The 19,992-nt window shown below is 35.3% G+C and overlaps 1 protein-coding gene across 1 annotated transcript; it reads left to right on the top strand.

The window, feature by feature from the left end:
- The first annotated feature begins 305 nt into the window (after positions 1 to 305).
- On the top strand, positions 306 to 8,007 carry LOC120133179 (ABC transporter C family member 5-like). Its single transcript, XM_039149825.1, is given in 13 exon segments — positions 306 to 1,412; positions 1,414 to 1,989; positions 1,991 to 2,428; positions 2,553 to 2,873; positions 2,957 to 3,043; positions 3,900 to 4,592; positions 4,723 to 4,887; positions 5,408 to 5,702; positions 5,805 to 6,019; positions 6,348 to 6,653; positions 6,864 to 6,927; positions 7,066 to 7,305; positions 7,416 to 8,007. Coding segments are annotated over 13 exon segments (4,620 nt in total). The 3' UTR covers positions 7,529 to 8,007.
- The last annotated feature ends 11,985 nt before the right edge of the window (positions 8,008 to 19,992 follow it).

The following is a 19,992-nucleotide window of genomic DNA, read 5'->3' as shown; positions in this document are numbered from 1 at the left end:
AGAGCAGAAATGGAATAAAAACAATCGTTTTTTTGTTTTTGTTTTCGTTGTTTCGTCAGTTTTATGTCTTCGTTTTGCGTGTAAATAAAAATCTGTTTGTTTTCATGTGCAACGTATCTGCAAATTCTGCCTCCAAATAACCCTGTTTTTTTTGTCGTTTGCTTTCTTTGTCATTGTTTCAGATGGTGAGATGCCCCTTCACCCGATTTAACCACTCTTCTTGTTTAATTCATCAACAAAGCCACCGACTCAGCTCGTTTCTCAGGCCTATATCCGTCACAAAGAAACCCTCACTTTTTTAAACAATGGGCTTCTTTAGTCTATTACTCAATTGCATCACAGCTTCTTCTTTATCATCTGCTGGAGAATCACCACGTTTCTCCCTTTTGAGGACAATTAAAGGTTTACCTATATTGGAACTATCCTCCATTTGCATCAATTTAACACTTGTCCTTGTGTTTCTTCTCATAATATCTGCAAGGCAGATTTCTCTTTGTGCTGGTAGAATTCGATTCCATAAGGATGATCCTGTTGCAAATTCTAGCCCAATTAGGAGAAGCATTACTGTTGATGGAGAAGTTCAGCAGGTTATAGTAGGTGCTGGGTTTAAATTGTCCATATTTTGTTGTTTCTATGTGCTTCTGGTGCAAGTCGTGGTGCTAGGAGTTGATGGATTTGGTTTGATAAGAGGCGCCACTGATGGGAAAGCTGTGGATTGGTCTAAACTTGCCTTGCCTGCTGCTAATGGTTTAGCTTGGCTCGTATTGAGTTTTTCAGCTCTACGTTGTAAATCTAAGGTGTCTGAGAGATTCCCAATGTTGCTAAGGGTATGGTGGTTTGTTTCGTTTTTGATTGGGTTGTGTACCTTGTATGTTGATGGGAAATCGTTCTTAGTTGATGGTTCAAACTACTTTTCTTCTCATGTACTGGCCAATTTCGCCGTAACCCCGGCACTTGCATTTCTTTGTTTTGTTGCAATTAGAGGTGAGACTGGTATACAAGTTTGTAGAAATTCTGACCTTTCGGAGCCATTGCTTCTTGAAGAAGAGGCAGGGTGTCTTAAAGTTACTCCTTATAGTAATGCTGGGCTCTTTAGCTTGGCCACACTTTCTTGGCTAAATCCACTTCTTTCACTTGGTGCTAAACGACCGCTTGAGCTTAAGGACATTCCTCTTCTTGCACCAAAAGATCGAACCAAGAGCAATTATAAGGTTTTGAATTTTAATTGGGAAAAATTGAAGGCTGAAAGCCAGTCAGAGCAACCTTCTTTGGCTTGGGCACTTTGGAAGTCATTCTGGAAGGAAGCAGCTTGTAATGGTGTATTTGCTCTGTTGAACACTCTTGTTTCCTATGTCGGCCCATACATGATTAGTTACTTTGTTGATTATTTGGGAGGGCGGGAGACTTTCCCATCATGAAGGTTATGTTCTGGCTGGAATCTTTTTTGCGGCGAAGCTCGTAGAGACATTGACAACCCGACAGTGGTATCTCGGGGTAGACATTTTGGGTATGCATGTGAGATCAGCTCTAACGGCAATGGTATACCGCAAGGGGCTGAAGCTGTCAAGCTTAGCTAAACAAAATCATACCAGTGGAGAAATTGTTAATTACATGGCAGTTGATGTTCAAAGAGTGGGAGACTATTCTTGGTATCTGCATGACATTTGGATGCTTCCACTGCAAATAATTCTTGCTCTAGCGATCCTATATAAAAATGTTGGAATTGCTTCCATTGCCACATTGATTGCAACCATTATATCCATTGTTGCTACTGTTCCTCTTGCAAAGGTCCAAGAAGATTATCAAGACAAGTTAATGGCTGCCAAAGATGAAAGAATGAGGAAGACTTCTGAGTGTCTAAGGAACATGAGGATTCTGAAATTACAAGCATGGGAGGATAGGTACCGAGTGGGATTGGAGGAGATGAGAGGAGTGGAATTCATGTGGCTACGGAAAGCCCTCTATTCTCAGGCCTTTGTTACATTCATTTTTTTGGAGCTCCCCTATATTTGTTGCAGCTGTTACATTTGCAACATCAATATTGTTGGGAGGTCAACTCACAGCAGGCAGTGTTCTTTCTGCACTGGCCACTTTCAGAATCCTTCAAGAACCACTCAGAAATTTTCCAGACCTGGTGTCTATGATGGCGCAGACAAAGGTTTCAATTGATCGAATTTCTGGTTTCCTGCAGGAGGAAGAACTGCAGGAAGATGCCACCATTGTTCTGCCCCGAGGCATGTCAAAGGTGGCCATAGAGATTAAGGATGGTGAATTTTGTTGGGACCCCTCTTCTTCAAGGCCCACCTTATCTGGAATACAAATGAAAGTAGAAAATGGAATGCGTGTGGCAGTTTGTGGCACAGTTGGATCTGGGAAATCAAGCTTTCTCTCATGCATTCTAGGGGAGATTCCTAAGATATCTGGGGAAGTAAGTGTAGTTCATAGAAACAAATTTCTACCTCAAATTTGGTTCTTTGTTAGTTTTATGATATTTTCCCCATTAATGGAAAAGCTTTTTGAACTGTTACCCTTTTACTTTGATGTTTGAACAGGTTCGAGTGTGTGGTACAGCTGCCTATGTCTCTCAGTCGGCTTGGATACAGTCTGGAAATATTGAAGAGAACGTTCTTTTTGGTAGTCCAATGGATAAAGCAAAATACAAGAGTGTTATTAATGCTTGTACCTTGAAGAAGGATTTTGAACTCTTTTCACATGGAGATCAGACCATAATTGGAGATAGGGGTATAAATCTGAGTGGCGGACAGAAACAACGCGTGCAGCTTGCAAGGGCTCTTTATCAAAATGCTGATATTTATTTACTTGATGACCCCTTCAGTGCCGTTGATGCACACACTAGCTCAGAACTGTTCAAGGTTTAACTCAAATCAGTATACTGGTATTGCTATTCATATCAATAGAATTTGGCTGAATAAATCTTTCTTTTTTCAAACTGCAGGAATACATAATGACAGCACTGGCAAGTAAGACTGTTGTTTTTGTGACCCATCAAGTTGAATTTCTACCTACTGCAGATTTGATACTGGTATGTAATGGTTTCTATATGTGTATATATATTTATATTCTGCTAGTAGTCCAGCATTGCTATGATGCATGCTTCAAGTATACTACTTTCTAATGGGGTGAATGTATGACGCATACTAAAATTCATGTCCCATCACATCATTTTCTTATATTTCTTCTATGATCTGAAGACAGTTTTTTAGCTGAACATTTAGATAGTGGATTGCATTGTTGAGGCGTTCTTTTTCATTCAGCATTGCCTTTTCTTTTTTGGAGAAAAAAGATATATTATTTTTTTTCCAAACTAATCTTTGTTCAAGGCTATGTGCCTCCCCTCAACTGCCCAACACAATACCCCTCTCTTTATCTACTATCTTGTGCAGTATTGTTGGTTGTTGAATGTGATCGACTGATCTGAAGTAGGTGGGCTGGATTAAAATGGTCTAATTAATGAATTAGATGGTAATGACACGCTACAAGCAACACCATACGGGATAACGATACAATGTCTTCAATACTATGACAAAGTCAGTACTGATGGAATATTAGGAAACATGGTGCAACTTAATGCATGACAATGGACCAAATAAATAGTGAAGTATAAGTTTTACTTTTGACATCTGAAAATTAGCATGTGAGACTAATTTTTTCTTCACATGGAGATAAAACATAAAGGTGGTGGAGATGAGCTGTTATTTGCAAATATAGTTCTTTGCCTTCTTGGGTGTATGTTTGTGCAATACAAGTGCTTGGTGTCATGTTTTCCTGGGTCTAGCATAAGAGCTGTAATATATATACATTTATTTTTGCTATAGGTGGTGATATGATGAGAGTGATTTCAAATACTTATTCTCCGATGTCATCAATCATATGTGCAGGTTCTTAAGGAAGGTCGTATCATACAGGCAGGAAAATATGATGAACTTCTACAGGCTGGCACTGATTTTGAAACTCTTGTCTCCGCTCACCATGAAGCAATTGAATCCATGGATATTCCAACTCACTCATCAGAAGACTCGGATGAAAATTTGCAACTTGATGGGAAAAAAATATTAAAAAAGAAAAGTGATTTGGCTGGAAATAGTATTGACAATTTAGCAAAGGAAGTGCAAGATGGTGCATCAGCTTCAGACACAAAAGCAATTAGAGAGAAAAAGAAAGCAAAACGGAGAAAAAATCAGCTTGTTCAAGAAGAGGAAAGGGTAAAAGGAAGAGTCAGCATGAAGGTGTACTTGTCATATATGGCGGCTGCATATAAAGGCCTTTTGGTACCCCTTATTGTTCTTGCGCAAACATTATTCCAGTTCCTTCAAATTGCTAGTAATTGGTGGATGGCATGGGCAAACCCCCAGACCGATGGAGATCAAGCTAAAGTCACACCTATGGTCCTCCTTGTTGTTTATATGGCCCTTGCTTTTGGGAGCTCTTGGTTTATATTTATGAGGGCTGTTCTGGTAGCCACATTTGGTCTTGCAGCTGCACAAAAATTGTTTATCAATATGCTTAGAAGTGTGTTTCGAGCCCCAATGTCTTTTTTCGATTCAACTCCAGCTGGGCGGATCTTAAATCGTGTAAGTACTTTTTGATATATATTTCCACCTGACAATCTATGCTTAAAATTGCAAAGTCTTCCTTTTGGCTCTGTGAAATCCACTTTCTTTTATTCAGATTATGTGATGACCATGATTTGTAAACTCACAGGTGTCTATTGATCAAAGTGTTGTGGATCTTGATATTCCTTTTAGGCTCGGTGGGTTTGCTTCAACAACAATACAACTTGTCGGAATTGTTGGTGTGATGACAAAAGTTACTTGGCAAGTTCTGCTGTTTGTTATTCCAATGGCTGTTGCTTGCTTGTGGATGCAGGTAGTTATTTTTCCTCAAAATTTTGTTGTTGGATTCCATTCTCTCATAGGTTCTGAGAGAAATGGAAGCACATTAGTCGTAGTTTGTTTCTTTAAGTTTATTCCAGTTTTCTTATTCTTGCTGGGAGTGAACCAGGTTGCTCTTCACCAGCTTTTAAATTAACAATTTTATTCTTGTTCAAACTTTGTCTGCATCCAAGTGAACAATATCGACATCATGCAATAAATTGAAAAAGTTAAAAGTGAAGGTCAACTTGACCGATTAAAGAATAGGGCCAACAGGACATAGGTAGCATAGTTCAAGGGCCAAATTTGTATTTAAGCCTTTATTTTAAGATTCTTGCAGTTGGAGTTGAAAAAGTTCTGCCCATACCACTGCATCGATTTCATTAATCTACGTTAGACCCTTCTGATTTTTGTTGATGAATTCAATATACACTTCATAATTTCTGAACTGTTGTGTAGTTTCTCTGGAAACACATGTTTCTTCTGATGAATTGCTCACATATTGCTGGTTGCAGAAATACTACATGGCTTCATCGAGAGAACTGGTCCGTATTGTTAGCATTCAGAAATCTCCAGTTATTAATCTGTTTGGTGAATCAATTGCTGGAGCGGCCACGATTAGAGGTTTTGGGCAAGAGAAAAGGTTCATGAAGAGAAATCTTTATCTTCTTGATTGTTTCTCCCGCCCATTCTTTTGCAGTCTTGCTGCTATTGAGTGGCTCTGCCTGAGGATGGAATTACTTTCGACCTTTGTATTTGCTTTTTGCATGATCTTGCTTGTGAGTTTCCCACAAGGAAGTATTGATCCGAGTAAGTTAATCTTTTGCATTACTATTGATTTATCTGCTTTTTTGTAAGACATTTGAGTTATTGCATATGCCCTAACTGATAACTCTTGCTTCTTCTAAACAGGTATGGCAGGGCTTGCTGTGACATATGGCCTAAACTTGAATGCACGGTTATCACGGTGGATACTTAGTTTTTGCAAGCTCGAGAATAAAATTATTTCCATAGAGAGGATTTATCAGTACAGCCAAATTCCAAGTGAAGCTTCTTCTGTTATTGAAAACTCCCGCCCTCCGTCTTTGTGGCCGGAACATGGAACAATTGAATTGCATGATTTAAAGGTATCGTCTAGTTGTTTTCCACCACACCAGGCACTACTTATTTTTCCATGAAACATTAGAGAGTCACATATACCTTACTGTTTCTATGTTAAGATCTTTCACATTACTAGCAACATCATGTGGAAACTGTGCAACGTATGAATAGCATGCGAATGGACTTAGCTGGAAAATTTTGATTCTGTTTATCATTCTCTTCACACCCATGAAAAAAAGAATGATTTTATGTTTTAGCGATGTCAGAGAAAAAGGATGGAATGTTATCTGTTAGAATATTACTGGAACCGCATGCTGACATTTCCTTTTCTTTTACATATTCTATCTTTCAAAGGTTCGCTATGCTGAAAATCTTCCTGTGGTGCTTTATGGAGTAACCTGTGCATTTCCTGGTGGCAAAAAGATAGGAATTGTTGGGCGTACTGGAAGTGGTAAATCTACTTTGATCCAAGCATTATTTCGATTGATTGAGCCAGCTGGTGGGAAAATCATTATAGACAACATTGACATTTCCACAATTGGGCTCCATGACCTACGTAGCCGTCTTGGTATCATACCCCAAGACCCTACATTATTTGAAGGAACTATTAGAGACAATCTTGATCCTCTTGAAGAGCATTCAGATCATGAAATTTGGGAGGTAAAAATTTCACTTGCACAGCCTGCTCCCCCCCCCCCAAAAAACACAGTACCAGTATACTTAAGCAGAGAGTTATTCCTAAGATTATTAGTTCCTTGGAAGAGTCGTTACTGATAAATCATACTACGAATTTTAACATGTTAATGCTATGCTAAGTCTTGAAATAAGATCATGTTCAAATGACAAGAGCTGAATTTTTCTTCTCTACAGGCTCTTGATAAGTCTCAGCTCGGAGATATTGTGCGTGAGAAAGACCAAAAGCTTGATGCACCAGGTTTGCACCATCTCTCTTAGACATAATTAACGCATCATCTGAACTGGAAAAAAATGCATAGAGAAAGAAAAGGCAGAAAAGCCCTTTGAAGTTGAATGTGGTTGATAGGTCCTTTTTTCTTTGATGTAAAATGTGCAGTTTTAGAAAATGGAGATAACTGGAGTGTGGGGCAGCGGCAACTTGTTTCCCTCGGCAGGGCTTTGCTCAAACAGGCAAGAATACTCGTGCTTGATGAAGCAACAGCATCAGTTGATACTGCCACCGATAATCTCATACAGAAGATCATCCGAACAGAGTTTATGAACTGCACTGTTTGCACTATTGCACACCGTATTCCAACCGTAATCGACAGTGATTTTGTTTTGGTGTTAAGTGATGGTACTTAAAGCTATGTCTTTAAAATTTCATCTCTAAATTCGGATTGCTTCACTATTATTTTCGTTGAAAGTCTTGGACATTTTCCAAATAAATCGGAAACTTCTTTGCAGGTCGAGTTGCAGAGTTTGATACTCCGGCACATCTCTTGGAGGATAAATCATCTATGTTTCTGAAGTTAGTAACCGAGTATTCCTCTAGATCAAGTGGTATACCGGATTTCTGAAACAGATTACAAGCCCAAAATTCTTCCAGTCGGGCAATTGTGAGCTAAGGGACCATCCAAGAGTGAACCAGCTGCCACTGCTTCTTTCTTGCGGCACTCGGCTAACACAATGACGAAGTGCAAAGGCAAATGTGTGTGCTTGACCAAGCCATTTAACCAAAACCTCAAGTAATTTCAACTTCAAGGTAATTTTCGAGTAAATTCGTCCCCTAAAGTTCATTTATGGTTAGCAGCCTAACATACCTTGTAACTGAAAATAAGCTCGACGGGTAGAGTCTATGGAAGGAGAAAAAATAAGAACAATGGAGGGTTCATATTGGTTTGAAGATGTGCAATAACATAGTGGGTCAGAGAATGTTAGTATGTGGTTGGGAGAAACTTGTAGAGTTGAAGGAAGTAGTTAGATCCCACTCTTTCTACTGCCAAAAATGTTGTAGACTGAACAACATTAAATTTTGCTTGTTCTCTTTAATTTTTCACCACCTTCTGTGGACGCCATGAATTTTGCTTCTTTATGAAACTTGGATTTTATTCATTAACATTTTTTACATTAATTGACAATATTGTAGATTTTCTCTCTCTTCATTTTCCATCGAATTTGAAGTGTGTCCCTCGTTTACTTCAATTCATCTTTCTCAAGTATACAAAAAGTGTCCACTTATATCCGTTTTTTCAGTTTAGTGTCTAACTTTTATTTTATTTCAGTTTGATATTTAACGATACTCAAAATAAATCAATGTCATGATGGATCGTTAAGTTTAGTCATTAATCCATTAAAGTGTCACCTGACATATTTTTTTATATTAGAAAATGATTTCTAAAAATGAAAAATTAATTAAAATGAAAAATTAAACCTTATTCAGTTTTTGTTAGCTTGACCCGACCGCCATTGATGAACCATAATAAAGCTTTAGCTTTTTTTTTTCTGGAAGCTGTTGAGACTTAAATTTGGGTTGATTAAGCTAGTGGGTGCTTCTTATTTTCAAGGAGTTGAACTGGGTTTTTCTGAGAATATTGAATTTGGGTCGCTTTGTTGTTGTTGTTGATCGTTTTGCTATGGAGTTAAACGCGAGGACGGCGGGAATCAAATCTTCTTCTTCATTGACAAGTCGAATATCCTTTCCACTCTCAGCCTAGAAAACTGAAAATCATATCTTCTTTGATTCAAACCCTTCACCTCTTTTCTCTAATTTTTTGTATTATTTTCAATTTATTGGTTACGGAAACAAGCAGTGAAGTATCGAGTGCGCTTCAATATATCAAACATTACTTGATGAACTTTCTCCAATGGGATTGTGCAAGTTTTCCAATGAAAATCAATGGACAACTGAGGCGAAACCTCAAGTTTCTACCTCGAAACCTGAATCTCTCTACTCGCAAACTTCGAGCTGTGGTTCCTCTCTCACCGAAGCTAGTTTTACTTGCCTTGAAGAAGATGATTTCTTCAAAATTTCTCCCGATTTCCCCGGATTCCAGCCAAAGAATGTTAGTGTTTTCAAATTTGAGTCGATACCTCAAATTGTAGATCTCAAGACAACCAAGCCCCTCTCATCCAAACAGCACCGCCGATTCTATACTGGTGGAGAAGGGAAAGAGAGGGAAAGAGACTATAGGTACCAAACTTGAAATAAAACAAAAGTTAGGTATCAAATTGAAACGAAATAATTTCTTATTTTTAAAAATCATTTTTTGATATTAAAAAATATGTCATGTGACATTTTTAATGGTTAACGACCAAATTTAATAGTCCGTCACAACTTGACCCATTTTAAGTAACGGAATGAGATGTTAAGTACCAAATTAAAAAAAATTAATAAATGATATGTTCTAAACTGAAAAAACATTCATATGTTAGTCACTTTTGTATACTTAAGTCTTTTGAAAAATACATTATCTTTTTTCATTTTGTCCGTTAATTTTGTATTTTATTCAATTTGATTATTCGATTGTAACTCTTTGCACATTTCATTCTTCCTACTAATTATGTGACTCATTTATACTCTAATTAATACTTCATTATTAAAATCTCTTTAAAAATAACATTATAATTGTACTGTGTAATTTTAAATGATATTTGATTTATTAAATAACATTAGAAATCTTACTTATACATGCAAACAAATTATATGACGAAAATTGAAATCAATTAGTACTATTATATTATAAAATAATTATGTTTATAAATTTGAATAAATACTAAAACAAATATATCATATTCGAACTAAATTTCATAAATTCAATTTGACTTTATTTTTAAATAAAGTTCGAATGATAAAATGATACATATAAATTCGACTAATTTAATATTTCAGCTCGAAAACAATCAAATACTCATGTCGAAATCATTTTTGGGTGGTTCGAAAATAGTCATAAAAATATTTATGTTTTGAAAAAGGAAGTTGCCATCAATCGTTTTAGGCTAGGTACGACCAAATACCTTTAAATTGGAGAGTCGGTTACGTGTGAAGAGGATAAAAAAAATACATGAAGTTTATTTTTACAAGAATTACCAATACGAATATAGCTTATTTTAAAGAAATATAGTAGACCTCGTTTAAAAGCAATAATTTATGAGGAGACCCACGTTATTTAAAAAGATGTCACCTTTTATATACAATTAAAAAGGTCACAATCCAATTACTTAGGATACTAGCACTTCTTGCAAACATAACAAAATCACATTGCCTCAATTAAAAAAACAATTTTCGTGAAATGTTTTTTTTTTTGAAAATAAGAAATACTGCATGAAAAAAACAGAATTAATTAGCCATATGTTCAAAATAAATTAATAAATAATCAGGATAATTAAGAAAGAAACCAAAGAAATATTTTTAATCTATTTCTAATCATGATCTGACATGGAATTAATTAAGAATTTTGAGTCACATTGATAATCACCCTAAATTTATGGATTAAACTAAATTAAATAAAAAATAGGCCAAGATTTATTAATCAATTTTCAAATTATGAACACAAACAAAATCAATTAAGAAGTTAAAGTCAAATTTATTAATCCATTACAAAATATAAAACAAATTAAAGTGATTTATAAATTTATGTCAAATATCAATTAAGGATCAAATTGAACCTAATCAATTAACCTCTAATTAGGGCCTAATTGAAATTAATCTTGAAACTAAGGTCAAACTAATTAACACATTCTAATTCAGGATCAAATTAAACGAAATAGAAAATAAATGGTCAAAACGGGAAAAAATCATGCAAGTTAGGGCTCAAAAGAATTACACACAAAGGTGAAGGACTGAAAAGTGAGTTTACCCATAAATTACTAAAACAAATGAATTTGAATTCACTCTAGCTCGGGTGAGGGAATTGATGGTCTCCAAAGGCAAAACAGTTTATTTCGATGCTGCCGTAGGGAACTCCTTTCATTTCTTTCAAGTTTTTCATTCCTCTTCGTTTTTGTGCTCTCCCAGTACTCATCACTTGCCGGCCATCGTGCAGTCGTCAGCTGCTGCTGAGGGTAGTCGTTTGTGCTCAAATTCGGATTATTTCGGGTCTAGGTGAATGAATGAATGAATAAATAAGGAAATTGAGTAATGGCTTTGATGTGCATGGATGATGTTGGCTGGTAAAGATATTGCTTTCGAGTTACGTGACAATTTTCACATAGTCGAGTGAGACATAGCTGCCGTGGTGAGCTCCCGAGTGCCATGGTAGAGGAAGGGGGTGATGACGACTCGGTGAGGAAGACTATGGTTGATATGTGTTGAACTAAGATTCAAGTAATGGTTGTTGGGTGAAATTGGCCACTGTGGAGGTACTGCTCAATGTGGTTTAGAGGTTGTCAAACGTGGAAGCTATTTTGGTTTTGAACCACGACCGAGAGGCCATAACCCTTCTCGGTCATCTGTATTTCCTTTGTTAGTTGGTTGTTGTCCTTCCTCCCTTTTCCCTAATTTAGGTGCTAAATCATACATAAGCCAATTCAAGAGATCGGCTCGAATAACCTACGGGTACATATCTCGTTTACCTTGGGCTTAAATGTGTTTAGGTAAAGTGTATTCACTAAATTATATTAAATGATCATTTTGGTTATAAAATAGTTATTATTAAACTTATCAAACTGTTATAAATGATAACTAACTATTATAAAATAATGATGAATTTTGATAAGTTTAAGGACCGTTTTATAATAGTTTGATAAATTTAATAAGTATTTATAATAGTTTGATACATTGTAATGACAATTTTGTAACCTTTAGGGAATTTTAATGACAGTTTTGTAATTGTTGGGAGGTTTAATGGCTATTTTGTAACTTCCAAAACATATGTTTTATAAAATATATTTTATTCTTATTTTAATTTTTAAAAATATATTTTAGTTAAATTCACATATTAAAACTTAAAAATATAGTTTATCTTTTTTATTGTCCTTTAGTTCCAAGGCTTCGTCCTAATTAATATGGACCAACTCGGTTGCACACCTGGCTTTGGTGATTGAGTCTCTCAACAGAGATTTTTTACATATGCAAGAACTCGAATTTGAGACATTGCTTAAGCGATATCAAACTGCTTACTATTTGAACCAATCCATATTGGTAAATATATTTTACCTTAACTTATTAAATATATTTTATTCTTATTTTAATTTAAAAATATATTTTACTCTTATTTTAGTTTAAAAATTATTTTATTTTTATCTTAATTTATGAGATATATATATTTTACTTTTATTTTAATTTAAGATATATTTAACTCTTATTTTAGTTTAAAAATATATTTTACTTTTATTTTAATTTAAGATATATTTTTAAAAGTTAATATAAGAATAATATATATATTTTAAGTTAAAATAAGATTAAAACACAGTTTAAATAAAAATAAAAATATTTAATACATTAAGATGAAAATAATATATATCTTTTAATGTTAAGATGTGAATTTAATTTAGTATGTGAGTTTAAATTAATATATATATAAAATATTAAGAATTTACAAAATAGTACATAATATATATCATATACCTTAGACGAAAAAGGAAAATTAACTAAGTGGTTGAGCCTAGAGGTGTAAACGAGCCGAGTCGAGCTCGAGTATTACTGAGCTCGACTCGACTCAAAAACTCTGAAATGAAGCTCGACTCGACTCGAAAACTCGCGAGCTTAAAATTTTCAAGCTCGACTCGAACTCGAAATCCTGAACTGAAGCTCGTGAGCAGCTCGAAAAGGCTCGAAATGAAAAAAAAAATTCTTAAACTTAACTCGATTAAAGCCTCAAACTCAAACTCGAACATGAACCTTAAATACATGAAATCTTATTGTATTTTTTTTTAAAAAATCAATACATAAATATTAATATTATTATTAATTTATTTTTTAAAATAAAATCTTAATATATTATATTTTCGAGCTGCTCACGAGTTTTTCGATTCGAATATCGAGTAGCTCGTTTCAGCTCGTTAAGAACTCGAGTCGAGTCCAAGCTCGAGTCGAGTCCATTTGATCCGAGTATTTATCGAGTCTTGATCGAGTCGATCTCGAATAGCTCACGATCTGTCTCGTCTCATTTACAACCGTAGTTGAGCCCTCTCGTTATCCTTTAGGAGTCTAGGTTTGAACTCCATTTTATGCCATTTGTTATGAGCTTTATTATCTCTCCACCATAGGGTGGTATGCGTCACTCTGTGATTGGTGAAAAGTATATTGAATTAAAAATAAATTAAAATATAATTAATCATCCAATTAGATGATAATATATGGTTTTATCTGATTCGATGATTAAATTTATTAAAATTAAGACTAAATTAATATAATATATAAGTATCAATGACTAGATGTATAATTATACCAAATGTTTTAATTGTTACATTTTTTTGTGTGTTCACAGCTAGTGGTTTAATTGAATACAATTAAATAGTTAAATAATTTGATTGATAAAATTAAAAGATTGGTGATAAAAATAAAAGGACTAAATAATTAAGAGGTCAATAGTATAGTTTACCCTCTAATTTAAACCGCTAATTCCCTAGACCTCGATGCAAATGTAATTCCGGGAATGAAATCTTATTCTAAAAAAATTATACGTCATCAGATTTTACACGTGGCAAGATCTCAGCAGATGCCGACAACAGAGACAACCCTTTGGCCGCACGCCGTTACCTCGGCTCACGTTTTTCAGTTTCCATTGCAAATGGAATGGAATTACGGAATTGGTTTTCCCGAATTCCAGTGTTTGTTTCACGTAATTCGTTTTTCGGAAAATGTTTTCCCGTGTTTGTTTCACGTAATTCGTTTTCCGGAAAACGTTTTCCCGTGTTTGTTTCACGTAATTCGTTTTCCGGAATGTAATTCATTTTCCTAGTAACATGATTTCCTTTGTGTTTTCTGTAAAATGACATACGGATTCATTTTCCGTAAGTCATTTTCCGAACTTTTCACTTCAAAGCAAAAATACTCAAAATAATTTTATTTTATGAATTTAATATTAATAAAATATTTTAATATCATTTTCATCAAAATATTAATTATTAAAATATTTAAAATATATTTATTAATATTTATAATAATATTATATTATATTTTTAATATTATATAAAATAATCAATTATATTATAATAATATAAGATATTTTATTTTATTTTAATAATATATAATAAATTTTTTATATATTTAATAATGAATAATATTATTTATATATTTCAATAATATTTTAGTAAAGATATTTAAAATATACTAATTAATATTTTTAAAATATAATATAGCATTATTACTTTAATAAATAATGTTTAAATAATATTATTTATTATATTTAATATTTGTAATAAATAATTTTTAAAAAACTCTTCAACTAGTAAAAAAATGTTTAAATAACATCTTCCAAACATCATAAAACGTTTTTCAGATGTTTTCCAGAAATGTAATTCATTTTCCAGAAATGTAATTCATTTTTCAGAATTCAAATTCCAGTAATTCATTTTCCAGTAATTCAAATTCCAGTAATTCAAACTCCAGTAATTCATTTTCCGGAAAACCAATTACAGCCAAACAAACAGACCCTAAGCTAAATTTCAACGCCATCATATGCTCTCACGTGCCTCCGACAACCCTTGGCCGCACGATGCTAATTTGCGCAGTCCTCTACGCGTTTTTTAATCTCATCTCCCTCAACTATGGTTGTAAATGAGACCCGACAGATCGCGAGTTACTCGAAATCGACTCGATTAAAGTTCGATAAATATTCGGATCGAATGGACTCGACTCGAGCTCGAGTTCGACTTGAGTTCTTAACGAGCCGAAACGAGCTACTCGATATTCGACTCAAAAAGCTCGTGAGCTGCTCGAAAATATAATATATTAAGATTTTATTTTTTAAAATAAATTAATATTAATATTAATATTTATGTATTGATTTTTTTAAACAATACAATAAGATTTTATGTATTTAAGGTTTATGTTCGAGTTCGAGTTTGAGGCTTCAATCGAGTTAAGTTTAAGATTTTTTTTGTTATTTCGAGCCTTTTCGAGCTGCTCACGAGCTTCAGTTCATGATTTCGATTTCTAGTCGAGCTTGAAAATTTTAAGCTCGCGAGTTTTAGAGTCGAGCTCCATTTCAGAGTTATAGAGTCGAGTCGAGCTCAGCAATACTCGAACTCGACTCGACTCGTTTACACCCCTACCCTGAACAACTGAGTCATTGTTTTTTTAATAACATAAAGAGTATATTATATATTTAATCATCTATTTATTCCTATAATTTTATTTTGATTATTCTTTTAAATTATATTAAAATTTTATATTTTAATTTTATTTTAATCATTCATTTTTAAAATATTAATATATTATCATATGATAAATATCATATTATTATTAAAAAATTACAACGTCAATAACTTTATTTATTTTAACAAATGGATAAAACAAAATAAAATTTAACAATAAATATTATTGTTAAATATATATATATATTTTAAATTACTTAGTGTCGGAATCGTCTTTCGGTTGGACTCGAAATTGGGCTTTGACTTAGGAAAATGTGTGGGAGTCGCCACTGATCTTTTATTTTAAAACAAATAAGTAGATCAGATACCTTGTTCCTTACATGATCTGTATCTTACCAGTGATATGTCAGATTCGGGAGTCGGTTACAGTCAAGGAAGGGTTAGCACCCTTAAACTGCCCTTTCGGTACTAGCAATTTCCAATTGTTTTAATTAAGAAAATTGTAATTTTAAACTAAAAGGTAAAATTTGATCCTAAATTACTTACCTCTGATTAATTAAAGATGTACCTTTTTATTTCTCTGCAAACTTACTACAAAAAGCTTCGAACTTGTTTGGTGTTTCTCTTAATTTCGTACCTATTTCCTAGTGATATTGTGTGTAAATCTATGGTAATATCCTCCTATCCTCGTAGTTTAATTACATCCCATTTATAGGGTTCGAAAAACCTATTTTTAGACTACAGTTTTAACTCATAACCGCACTAAATTACTGCTTTATTTGTTGGTGATGATCTTTGCGGAGAACGGTTCGGAGTGGGTGGCGTGCTACCGTGAAACTCGGACATGGGGCTGACTCCATGCGACGCTGTTGAGCTGCTTGGGAGAGATGCGGCACTGATGAGGCTTGAAGAGATTAGCGTTTCCAAACAGATGTCTTAGGTTGCTTGCTTGTGGGCTTGTTGTACTGGGCCACTTGAGTTATAAATGGGTTGGGTGTATTTCATTTGTAACGGGCCTGTATACAAACATAAAAGGATAAAAAAATATAAGTATGTATATTATATAATATAACGACATTATTTAAAACGAATGAAATTTGGTGTCTTCAGCTGCCCCTCTTTGCTCATTATCGTGTAACGGTAATAGAGCAAAGATTACAAGACACAAATTTTGTCCATATCGAATGTCCTCTGTCGTAGAGTTGAAATCCGATATTAAGACTGGTTTGTCAATTTAAATCACAAAATGACTCTCTCGTCGTGAGGTCGAGTTGAGCTGGAAGCTTCTAAGAACGATATTCTTCGTCGTGAAGTTGAAATCGAACTCAAAGCTCTTGGCGAGTGGCCTCTGAATCGTCTTCTGGCTCAAGATACTTCGTCGTGAAGGTGAAACTTGACCTGAAGACTTTGGTGTTTCTGTGTTATAGACGACTCATTCGTCGTTAAGTTGGGTCAATCTATTTGGAATTGTATGTGGCCCCTTTGTCGTGAGGTTGAGCCTGGGTATTGGATGTCCTTCGTCGCGAAGTTGAAATCCAATGTAAGTTACTATGTTCCGAGGCCAATATCCTTCGCTGTGAAGTTAAAATTGACTATGAAACTGGAAAGTTTATTGACATACACTCCTTCTTTGAGTTGGATGTCCTTCGTCGTGAAGTTGAAATCCAAGCTAGAGACGGATGATGCTCGTGTGAACGATTCCCTTTGTCGTGAAGTTGAAACCATGGGTGACACATTCGTGGCGAAGTTGAGCCTGGTAATTGGATATCATTCGTCTTAAAGTTGAAATCCAAGTAAGTTGTATTGTCCTGAGTCCAATATCCTCCGCCGTGAAGTTGAAATTGGCTCTGGAACTAGGAAATTATTTGTTGATAGTCAACCGCCCGTTCGCTATGAAGTTGAGCTTGTGTTGTCTCGAGTCCAATATCCTTAACTGTGAAGTTGAAATTGACTCTAAATGAAACTGAAAAGTTGATTGTTGACAACCAGTCGCCCCTTCTTTGTGAAGTTGAGCTTGTGTTGTATTGAGTCCAATATCCTTCGTTGTGAAGTTGAAATTAGCTCTGAAATTGGGAAGCCCCTTCGTCGTGAAGTTGAGCCTCAAATGACACGATATTCTCCGTCGTGGAGTTGAAATCATGGATGCGTATGATATTCTCCGTTGTGGAGTTGAAATCGCGGATGGCCCATTCGTCGTGAATTTGAGCCTTGACTTGAATATCCTTCGTCGTGAAGTTAAAATCCAAGTATTGTATGTTGCGGGTGGACATGATTCCCTTCGTCGTGAAGTTGAAACCGTGGATGACCCATTCGTTGTAAAGTTTAACTACGAGTCAGATATCCTTCATCGTCAAGTTGAAATCTACTCTCGAGCAAATTGTGTCGTTTTGGTCCAATATCCTTCGCTGTGAAGTTGAAATTGTCTCTAGATAAAAACCTGCAGAGAGATGCATATATGCGATGATATGGATGCAATGCTCTTAGGAATGCCTAAAATGCATATGCAACATATGTTATTCTGGGCTCTGGAGAAATCTTGATCTCCGGTTACCTGTCGTGTTGACTCTTGATTTTGGAATCTAGAAGTTCTGATTCCCGACCTTGAATTCTTCAAATGTGTTTGTGATGTTCTTTGTTTCTTGATTTGGGAAATGATTTCTCGACCATCTCAAGTATGTGCCTGAGCCTTGATCGGCTTCCGAGCACTTGTACTTTTCAATGAATCTTTGTACAGTAATATACGATTATCTTTAGCAGAAGTAAACAAATCACTAGGTTTAAATTCAATTAAAGATGCTCAAAAGAATTGGTTTAGAGAAAAGATTGTCTTTATTCATAAGGGGAAAAAGAACAAATAATACATGACAAACATTTTGGAAAATGAATACACGATGAAGTGTGAATGAATGTCTTAGATCTCGATAATGCGGGCACTTCTGAGCTGAAAAGCTGTCAGGTGACTTTGAATGCAGCCTTTGTCAAGGAATCTTTGAAAACGCGACAACATTCTGGAGAATGCAACATTTATCTGACTTGTTGAGTTTGTAGAGGATTCAGATGTCGGGATGTTTCCACTGTCAATATCCAAATCGCCCTTTCGGGTTTTCAACTTGGATCTCCTTGGTTGCTAGACGCCCTTTGCTGGTTTTCATCTTGAACCACCTTATTTTTTATTTTCTCTTTTTTTCTTTTGTTATTTTGTTCTCTTTTTCATTTTCAATTTAGGGCGCCATTTTGTTTTTTCACCCAAAACATTTTTTCCCTCTTTTTTTCAACTAATGACGCCCTATCGGGTTTTCATCATAAGCGAAGTATTTCTTATTGCATCGAGTTGATGGGATATGGCAGTTCAGGCCCGTCTATTTCAGCCAGGACTAGGGCTTCTCCGGAGAAGGCCTTTTTCACGACATAAGGTCTTCCCAATTTGGTGTCCATTTTCCTCAAAAATCTTTTTGGACTGGTCAAATTCTTTTTAGCACCAGATCTCCTTCGCGGAATATTCTCGGGCGCACCTTTTTGTCATGTGCTCGAATCATTCGCTTTTGATAGATTTGACCGTGGTGAAATGCTTTCAGTCTCTTTTCATCTATCAGATTAAGCTGATCATATCTGGATTGCACCAATTCTGCATCATCCAATTTGACTTCTGTTAAGACCCGGAGTGACGAAATCTCTACTTCAATGGGTAGCACTGCTTCCATTCCATAAGCTAGTGAAAATGGAGTTGCCCCAGTCGAGGTTCGTAATGAGGTTCGGTAAGCGAACAAAGCGAAAGGAAACTTATCATGCCAGTCTTTGTAAGTTTCAGTTGTTTCTCCACTATCTTCTTAATGATTTTTTTGTTGCTTCTACTTCGTCGTTCACCTTTGGTCTGTAAGCAGTAGAGTTGTGATGCTTATTGTTGAATTGCTCACAAGAAGCATTCATCATTTTGTTGTTCAAGTTCTTAGCATTATCGGTAATGATCCTTTCAGGTAGACCATACCGACATATGATTTCGTTTTTCAAAAACTTGCAAATAGTGGACTGATTGACACTGGCATATGATGCAACCTCTACCCATTTGGTGAAATAATCAATTACCACGAGAATGAAATGGTGACCATTCGAAGCCTTCAGATGGATTTTCCCGATAACGTCCATGCCCCACACAGAGAAAGGCTATGGTGACGTCATTACATGAAGTGGATGAGGTGGAACATTGATTTTATCTCCGTAAATCTGACATTTATGACATATTCTAGCATAGTTGATGCAATCACTTTCCAGTGTGGACCAAAAATATCCACATCTCATTATTTGTCTTGACATCATATGTTCATTTTCATGTACTCCGCAAATTCCGTCATGTACTTCTTCCACTATCATTTTCTCATCTTCAACATCAACGCACCTTAACAGGGCTTGATTATGGCTTTTCTTATACAAGACCTCCCCGTCAAGGACGTATCCAGCTGCCATCCTTCTAATGGTTCTTTTATCCGTTTCGGTGGCTTCTTCTGGATAACTTCGATGCTTGATGTATTGCAAAATGTTGTGGTACCAAGGCTTAGTGTCTTTCACTTCTTCAATTTGGTAACAATGAGTCGGGTACTCATACGACTGCATGTTAATTGGCATCATTTCAGAATCCCCGTCAACCTTGAATGCGGCTGCCAAGGTAGCTAAAGCATCAGCCATTTGGTTATCTTCTCTTGGCACACAGTAGAAGGTGACTTCATCAAACTCTTCGAGCAGATCCAATACTAGTTTCCGATACTCTACCAGCTTTACATCCTTGGTT

The sequence above is a fragment of the Hibiscus syriacus genome, unplaced genomic scaffold (genome assembly GCF_006381635.1).
Source record: "Hibiscus syriacus cultivar Baekdansim isolate YM2019G1 unplaced genomic scaffold, ASM638163v2 tig00110577_pilon, whole genome shotgun sequence".
Taxonomy (NCBI): domain Eukaryota; kingdom Viridiplantae; phylum Streptophyta; class Magnoliopsida; order Malvales; family Malvaceae; genus Hibiscus; species Hibiscus syriacus.
The sequence above is the reverse complement of the archived record's forward strand: the minus strand, read 5'-3'. Positions and strand labels throughout refer to the sequence as shown.